The 9,544-nt window shown below is 43.1% G+C and overlaps 1 protein-coding gene across 1 annotated transcript in view; it reads right to left on the bottom strand.

The window, feature by feature from the left end:
• LOC121923217 (cyclin-dependent kinase 4 inhibitor B-like) overlaps positions 1-3,087 on the bottom strand; it is a 26,392-nt gene extending 23,305 nt beyond the window's left edge. The window contains exon 1 of the mRNA XM_042453419.1: positions 2,847-3,087. Coding sequence (XP_042309353.1) covers positions 2,847-2,978 — 132 coding nt within the window. The 5' untranslated portion in view covers positions 2,979-3,087. The remainder of the gene's footprint in view (positions 1-2,846) is intronic.
• Between the last annotated feature and the right edge of the window lie 6,457 nt (positions 3,088-9,544).

Below are 9,544 nucleotides of genomic sequence, written 5' to 3' on the forward strand. Positions count from 1 at the left end.
TCTCTAGTCTATCTATCTATCTATCTATCTATCTATCTATCTATCTAATATATCTGTTCTGATCTATCTGTCTGTCTGTCTGTCTGTCTGTCTGTCTAATATATGTGTTCTGATCTCTCTCTCTCTCTCTATCTGTCTGTCTGTCTGTCTAATATATCTGTTCTGATATATCTATCTATCTATCTATCTATCTATCTATCTATCTATCTATCTAATCTAATCTAATCTAATCTAATCTATCTAATCTCTGGTGTTCAGTGAGGCAGTGGGTTGACTAGCCCCAAATCCGATAGGAATAGGATCAGGAGGGAAAGGGCGAGCAGCTTGATGCTAAATGCAGGTTTTCTGCAGTAAATTCACTTATCCCTCCCCATATTTCCATCTTTTCTAAAAATAATAATTTTAATTTTGTTTTTCCAGATTAATTAAAAAAACAGTAATAGAAAGTAGGGCAGGGGTTTTAGGACCACAAGCATCAGTGACCCCCTCAAAGGCACTGACGTTCCTATTTATGTTTGGAGTTCTTTGGATTTAGCTTGAAACGTGTGAACACAAATGAACTACAGTACTCCGAATTGCAAAGGGAGATTTTGGAATCCTCGGCTGCCAAGGCCACCCAGCCATGTTCTAAGGATTCATTTGGCAACCATCAAAGCCACTGGGGCAAGCCCTTGGGCAAGTCACACTCTCTCAGCCTCAAAGGATGGCAATGGCAAACCCCTCTCTTAAGAGACATGCCAAGAAGTTGGAAACGACTTGAAGACACACAACAACAACCTCAGTCAGATTGGTTCCCCAAACTCTACTCTCAAGGCAATAAACTGTAGCCTGACTTCTGTTGCTAGTCCTCAATGGACTAGACCTATTGAATCAATGGGATTTCCCTACATGTTGATCCAACATGGGTTACTTCTAACTAGAATGAGAGCCAACCTGGCCTAGTGGTTTGAACCTTGGACTATGACTCTGGAGACTCATGGAAATGGTAATGTGGGTGACCTTGGGAAAGTCACACACTCTCAGCCTCATGATAGGTTTCCCTGATAGGTTCACAATCAATCAATCAATCAATAATTTATAGCCCACCCAATCACTAGGAATCCGGGTGGGTTACAACAGTAAAAATACATGACAATAAAATACTAAATGGTCCCTTCCCAACCCCCTCACCATAAGTCAGAAGGACCTGAAGACTCACAACAACCACCCAAGGTAGAGCCATTCAACCAACTGTTGAATGGGACTACTTTAGGATATATATATTCTAAAAAGTCTAAATAAGGAAGATGGACCTCCAGATCTCAACTCTCTCCCACACCTGCCCCTCAGTCACTTTTAAAACCAACTTCTCTGAAATTAACAAGACTAAAATGTATGCTGATAGTGACTTTAATAATTTTCTGGAGGGCCACAGTGGTTGTTTCAAGAGATGGTTGGCAGTGAAGCCCTATTTCTTGTGGTTACCCTGGAAGGGACCAAATGCACAGGGCAAGTACTAAGGAGGGAGCCCCACTGAATTCAATGGGATCATCTCCATTCCCTCCCTATAGGCTTTTACTGTACACCTTGAATACAGACCCTTTCTGCTGCCATGAATCTATTCTTTAGGGTTCCCAAAGATTGACTTGTGTCCTTGAAGGACCAGTCAGGATCCACCAACTCATTTGTTTCTGGATAAATTCAGTCTCTTTGCTCTATTTAGATGTGCAGTTTATGCACTCAGTGAAAACCTTTTTAAAATATACTGTATATATATTTTAAGTTCACCTTGTTCATTTCCAGCATTGTATGTCAGACCTCAAATCCAAAAAGCAGTGAGACTTTTATGGGGCCAACCAAAATACACAATATACATCCAGAGGGAGCATGTTGGCCATGTAACAAAGTGCAATAACACCTAAAATCCACAAAACAGAGACGATACCTTTATTGGACCCACCAAAAGGCACAAAATACATGACGCAAGCTTTCAGAGCTCCCTTGGCTTTTTCATCAGGCAAAGGTGTTAAAAAACAACGAGGTACGAGAAAGAGAAAATGAAATTGTTAGACACAGGCCTGCTTTTGGTCGAGATGTTGTGGCTGTTATACCCCTCCATCTGAACTGAGGACAACAACCACAACACCTTCACAAAATGCAGGCCTATGACTGCCATCATTATCCCCCCCATGGTTTCCAATGCCTTTGCCTGATGAAGAAGCCTATGGTTCCCATGGGGTAAAGCAGTGCAGATGCACCCCTAGTGATTGCTGTGAAGCCTCCTTTATCTGTTACATGTTTTTCCTGCAGGGCTCTGAATGCTGCTCTTCATCCTTCTCTGCCAAAGTGTGCTGGTGCCCCCCCAAAACTAGAAATCCCTGTAGCCATGGCAGTGAAAGTAAAAAACTGCCCTATTACTGCAGTACTTCTCCCTATTTCTAGCCTCACAACAACCCTGTGAGGTGGGACACCCTCCTTCTGACCTTCAGATTGGCTTTGGGTTATCTCCCATCACCCTGCTGTTGCTTCTCAGTGGTTCCCCCAAACTTTGGTCCTGGACTTCAACTCCCAGAAGCCCTAGCCAGCTTGGCCAGGAGTCAGGAATGCTGGGGGCTGAAGTACCCAACATCTGGGAGGCCAATATTTGGGGGGACCACTCACTGAGCAGTGGTCCCCAAAGGTTGGTCCTCCAGATGTTTGGGACTTCAGCTCCCAGAAGTCTTGGTCTTTGGGCCTGGGGCTTCTGGGAGTTGAAGTCCTCCAAAACATCTGGAGGACCAAAATGTGGGCCTCTCTGCCCCCTCCAGCCTGGCCTTGAGCCTCCAAGCAAGGCCCCCTTCCCCATCCCTTCCCTCCTTGGGCCCCACCTGGATCGGGGTCCGGCCGAAGGCATTCTCCGCATTGGGGTCAGCCCCACTCTCCAGCAGCCTCCTCACCGCCTCTGAGTCCCCTCGGGCAGCCGCCTGGCACAGCTCCTGGGCCCCCAGGCTGGCATCCATGCCCCCAGCAGCCTCTAGGAGCCCTGTCTTCAGAGGGAGCTTGCCATGGCCAGCCTCTCTCTGAGGCTGAGAGAGTGTGACCACCCAGAAGATATCTTCCCTTTGCTGGCTGGACTCTTCTTCCTTTCCTATGGCTGGGCTTCCTTGCCCTTCCTTCCAGACCAGGCTCCAGGCGAGATTCCTCGCAAGGCTTCCCTTCTCTCCTGCGATATAAGGCTCCCGAGACCCGATCGCGGGCTCCCTCTGCTGGCGAAGAAGATAATAACAATAGGATCCTCCAGTCCAACTCCCTTCTGCCATGCAGGAACTCACGATTATTTAATCATTTAATCCAGGGGTAGGCAACCTTTTTGAGCCGGGGGCTGGGTTGCTGTCCCTCAGAAAACTGGGGGCAAAGCCAAAAATAAATAATTAAATAATTTGTTTTAAAAATAAATATATAAATAAACCAGGACAAATGTAGGACAAAATTTTCAAATGGAAGACACTTTTTTTTAAAAAATGGAGGACACCGTGAAAAAATTTGCTGATTTTTTTTAAAAAATGTTTAATATAAAGCATGTTTTTGAGGCTTCTATAGACAATGCCCCCCAAAGGTCCCGGCGGCAATCGGCGGCAGGACCGGGCTGGGCGTCCCAAGGCCTCGCCGGCCCGCATCCGGCCCGCGGGCCGCAGGTTGCCTACCCCTGATTTTAATCGTTTTTGTCGAATGTACACCATAGGCAAGTTTATTTCAGCTATTTAATCGATTGCTGTACAGCACAGTGCAAATTCACAACGCTATATGAATAAAGCTTAATAATAATAATAATAATAATAATAATAGAATCATAGAATCACAGAGTTGGAAGAGACATAAGGGCTCTTCAGTTCAATCCCATTCTGCCATGCAGGAATTCGCAATCATTTAATTATCTTTGTAGTCACCTCCTTTTTCTGTCTCTAGTCTGCTGTAACATATCCCTTCCTGTGTTAAACTAGCATATGGTACAGTAACCTTTCGGTAAGGAGAATACTAGGCCTGTTGAATCCCTGAATGTTAGGTGACTATAGTTCCAGTGTGATTCCATGTACACTGAATCAGAAGTTAGTGCCACAGTATTTCAATAGAGGTCACCTCTGAACTGTATTTAGACTGGAGTAGCTCAAGAAATCTGCTGCCTGAGGCAAAACAAACTGATGCCACCTGCCATTCCAGATATAAAAGTCACCAGACTGGATGGTTCCTCAAAAGTTGCTGGGAAACCTGGAGGCAGCAGGCTATTGGGGGGAAGTTGACACCGTTGTCATGGCAGGTTTCCTCTAAACTTCTTTTCTCAAAGGTCTGTCAGATAAAAAGATTTGTATCTGCTTGTGGAAGAATGATAAGTGGGTGGGAGGAGGGTGCCAGTGTAGCCTCTCCGGAAAGCAGTGCCAAAGACTGGGAGCAGCCACCAAAAACACCTGCTCCGGTATTGTAACAAATGTACCGTGAGTGTGGTGGGACAGACATAAGGGCCTTCCCAGAAGAATCATATAACCATTCCTTTCAAAGTGTGGACTAACAACCAGAGTTGATTCATTGTTTCACTGACAGTGGAGCCACCAGCACCATTCCCTCACCATTTTTGTTCTTCACTCTTCAAGTCATTTCTGATCCATGGCAACCCAATGTGAACCTTATCAGGATTATCTGGGCAAGATTTGTTTGGAGGGTTTGCCATTACCTTCCCCCAAGTCTGAGAGAGCGTACTTGTCCAAGGTCACGCATGGGTTTCCATGGTTGAACTAGGATTGAACCTTAGTCCCCACAGTCATTCCTTAATGCTAAAACCACTGCACCATGGTGCTCTCTCTCTTCACAATAAGGCACCCAATTCCACCTTTTAGGCCTAAGCACTGCCAGTACAGTCAACACATTTCTTCCAAGAGATGCCAAAGTTGAAAATATTTTCCAGGAGCTTAATATGGCTAGATATTTAGAGAGATTGCTGTTGCCAGTGGAACATGACTGCCAAATAGGCAGTCCTTAGTGAGACATAAGAGACCATTTCACACAGTCTTTGGTCAGAGAATGGTGTTTGCTAGCCAGTATACATACAGCAGGGAACTGCAACTGTTTGCAACTTCATAACAACTATACCTGTGAGTTACATTTGATCATATCTGTCCTGTTCATACAATCAAATCTCCATATGCATGGCTTTGTTATCCATGGACTCAAGCATCCACAGCTTGAAAATATTAAAACAAACAAACATATAAAGTCTGGAAGGCCATGATTTTGCCATTGTATACAAGGGATACCATTTTACTGTCTATTATATTTAATGGGATTTGAATAGCCATGGATTTTGGTATCCACAAAGGGTCCTGGAACCACATCCCAGTGGATACCAAGTGCCCATTGGTTGGTTGCATGTGACCTATAGATCCCCAGGTTGCTTTTACCATTCCCATCATCCCATTGCCCATCTGCTCAGGAAATAATGATCTTGGTCTGAAACAGTGGGAGAGGGAATGAAAGAAACTACAGTACAGTCAGCCCTCCATACCAATTGATTTTTTTTAAATCTATGAATTCAAACATCCACAGTTTTAAAACATTCCAGGAAGAATTTTAGAAAGCAAATAAAAAGGACACAATTTTACTACACAATTGTATTTAATAGGACTTAAGCATCCATGGATTTTGATATCCACAGGGGTCCTGGGACCAAAGCCCAGCAGATACCAAGGGCCCACTCTATCTGTGCACCTTTTGCATCCAGTCCTGTTGCTGGAATGTGCCTGTCTTTACATTTCTAGGGTGCTTGCTTTAAAGATTGAGGAGAAAAATCCTCTGGTTCAGATCCAGGCAGGTGGAGTCGCACATAAACATGAAGCAATGTACCTAATAAGTTGTCATCTTGCATAGCTGCAAGCTCAGAACAGAAAAGAAAGCAGACAGAATAAGTAGGAATACTGGTCTTGCTGCCCCACTGCTGAAATCCCCTGGAAGCACAAAGCCAGTCCACAAACAGCAAGCCATTTACTAGGGAAACCCCAGTGTTAGCACACATATAAGGAAAACATGTTATTGCGGGTTGGAACAGTCAGCTGGCTCTGCAGCTTATAGATATAGATAGAAACCAGAGGTGTAGTCATGGTGCTGGAGGGGAGTGCAGAATGAGGTCATTGTACCCACTCAGTACGGGTTCTTCACCTTCAATGATTTCCTCCACTTCAGTCCCCAAATTTCTAGTGTTACAGGATCTGCAAACCTCAGCTGAACATTTGGAAATACAGGATATATCTACACTGTAGAAACAATGAAGTTTGACACCACTTTAAATGTTGCAGCCCCATCCTATGGAATCCTAGGATTTGTGGTCTTTAGCCTTCCCTGCCAACGCGCATTGGTGCCCCACAAAACTACAGATCCCAGGATTCTAAAAGAAGAAGCCATGGTGGTTAAAATGGTGTCAAATTGGCTTAATTCTACAGTGTAGATGTACACACAGTTTAGGCAGTCAAAGAAAACAAGACACTACAGAAAAAGATGCCAAGGAAATGTGAACACAGCAAATGTAAGCATTCTAGCTGTGAACAATTTTCAACGTTTGACTCTCTGCAATGCTAGGAATTTGGGGAACATTTCATTGGGAATACAGAGTTCTTATGTGGGGAGAATGCTTCATTTAGCCCCACCTCACCCTGCAATAGCTATAAAGAACTTCTAGGCTCCCCAAAAGAAACAGAAAGGTTTGGGAGATCTCAGAAACCCATGACTTTTAAAGCAGGTGGTATCCTAAACCTTGTTCTGATCTCAACTACAGTAGACCCACTGAATCAATGACAACTTGGGAGACCAACACTTACACAAATTTTATTGATTGCATGGGTCTACTCTAGTTGAACTCAACTTTTGACTCCCAAAATCTGTGGGGTTCTGGGAAGGTTAATTCTTTCTACCAAAAGTAACATTTCCAAGCTTATGGGATTCCCCCTGTGGAAAGGAGTCATGTGTGAGAGTTTCATCCTGGAGTTTTAGGATCCGGACATATCAAATGCTAAAATGATGTAGCAGTAGCTACATCAGACTGAATCTGAATGGCTCCATTCATTTTTTTCTAAGAGGCTGCCTGTTGTTTCTTTCAGACTCAGACAGGTTCAGACAAGCCTGAACTTGCCTTGCTTCATGTCTTCTTTTAGTGAAGCCTTGCCTTGCCTTACCATACATCATATCCCATAGAATGATGTATCTGCCTTAAAGTCAGTACACCAGTTTCTATAAATATATAAGCAAATCATTTGGAAGAATGCTTCAGTCTAGGATGGGTGGGAACCTGAAAGAACACAATCTCTCATGGGCAATTTATGTGAGCTGGGCCAAAGCCTGCAGTTAGGGAAACAGGAGACAAAGTGTGGACAAAAGGGCCTTTTTTCTCCACCTTTTTACCATCCCTTTCCAGTGGTAGAGCAGTCACATGTCCTCTTTTACAGGAAACCATTCTCTCTTTGGGAAAAACAGCATGTTTTCATCTGTGATACATTGCCTTGGAAGCCCTAGTAGGCTGAAAAGCACTAAACACTTGAAATAAATAACTAAATAATACATTGGAAGGACTGTCCAGTTTGAGTATTATCACAAGGAGGTAGGTCAGGGACCTCGACATTGTCCATCCCCAGCAGAAAAACAGACTCAGCGAACCTGCAAGGCACCCATAATTACAGTTTTCTCCACTCTGGTGGGTTGCATTGTAATCCTGTTCAAACAATAGAAATTATTTATAATGTTGTAGTTGTGCACGGCAACAGCATGGCGTAGTGGCTTGAGTGTTGGACTAGGGCCTGGAGACCAGGGTTCAAATCCCCGCTGAGCTATGGAAACCCTCACGATGACCTTGGGGAAATCACACTAGGGTGTTATTCCCACTGTGAAAATAATCTAGGACCTCATTCCCACTACATTTTAAACCAGTTTGCAAACTGATTTGAAGTGGTTTAAATGACCCTTGTTCTCACTTGAGCTGAACTGCTGTAGCGGTTTGGAGAGGGAGGCCATGCGCTAGATCCATTTAACACGCTTCTTTTTCACATTCATTTTTTTCACGTCTTTTGCAGGAAATCGATTCAGCACAAGTGTGAACGGGATGTGGATCGGAATTGATCTTTTTATGAGACAGGTGATCATCTGCTGGAGAGGGTCCCTTTGGAATCTAATCACTGGTCAATGTGAAAGAGAAGTGGGTTATTTTACAACAAGAAAATGCAATTTGGGCAAATGGAGTGTTAACCATGCTCCACTGTGGAATCGATTGCAAACTGATTTATTTGTAAGTGGGAATGAGGCCCAGGATGAATCCAGGTTAAATCTCCATTGTTCACATGCATCCAGAATGCACCCAATTAAGTTTTTTGGGGGACTGCTGAAAAACCCACTTAATCTGGGATAATCAAGATTGGGTTTTCCTCCCGAGTTTTTTTTTTTTAAATAAAGATCCACATCATTGGTAGTTGAATAAACAATGCAAATAGACCTGAACAGATCTGGGATAAAACTCTGCATGCTTTGCACATGTTCTGAATTCAGTTGTATTGTCAAATCTGTCTTAATTCAAATACTTGTACATATGTGTAACTGAACTTGCAGAGATGTGTATCGATCTGGTTTGATAGTGTGACCAACAAACCCAGAATGCATGAGTGAGATGATTCGTATCATCATGCTAAAACAAATAATGTCTGAATGACCCCTAGATTTGCCTTAGGATCGCCATATGTCAGAAACAACCTGAAGGTATAACAACAAAAATAAAGTACACATACATCAGTATATGCAGTATTATGCAAATTCATGTCTTCTCGTGTCCTTTTTCTTTTGCAGGGGGCACAAGAATAATAATATTCCCTTGGTCTTAATGTGTCAGTGGCCACCAGTCTCCAGTAGACTGTCAGAAGAGGGGAAGCTCATTCTTGCTGGCAGTCTGGTGTGATTTCTCACAGAAGGTTCTTGAAATTAGGCTGAGGGCTATCTGTAGCCCTGGGACAGCAGGTTGCCCATTCCAGGTAAGGAGTTAGGAAAAGCAATGTTTCTCATTCTATATAATGTCTCAAGAAAGCAGACAGGGATACTGAGGCTATAGTTAAAGCTATACACAGTAAACTATACCAGTTATACTTCTCAGTCTATTGTATTAGCAAAGGTGAGACTGGATAGATTCAAAAAGGCTGTTAAGATGGATTTCCGGCAGGCCTTTCCTGAATAGCAAACTCGGCCACCCATCGTATTGACCATCACACTGAATACCCTGTAACAACGTTTGCCCGTCTCTGATTATTTTAATTGATTATTTTAATGTTTAAATATCTTTAATTGATGTTTTAGGGGAGGGAGGGAATAATTGGGATTATTGTTATATTGTATTGATTTTTATTGTAAGAAGCCTCGATCCTAAATGGAGATGATGATGATGATGATGATGATGATGATGATGATGATTTAAAACTCATTCTGCTCTCCTTAAAAGTCCTTAGGCTTCTCTGCCTTCATAATTATTTAAAAAACCCATACTTTTAAGTAAAATGAAGCTCTGAGTGTCTGG

This window comes from Sceloporus undulatus, chromosome 2 (genome assembly GCF_019175285.1).
Source record: "Sceloporus undulatus isolate JIND9_A2432 ecotype Alabama chromosome 2, SceUnd_v1.1, whole genome shotgun sequence".
NCBI classification, from domain to species: Eukaryota; Metazoa; Chordata; class Lepidosauria; order Squamata; family Phrynosomatidae; genus Sceloporus; species Sceloporus undulatus.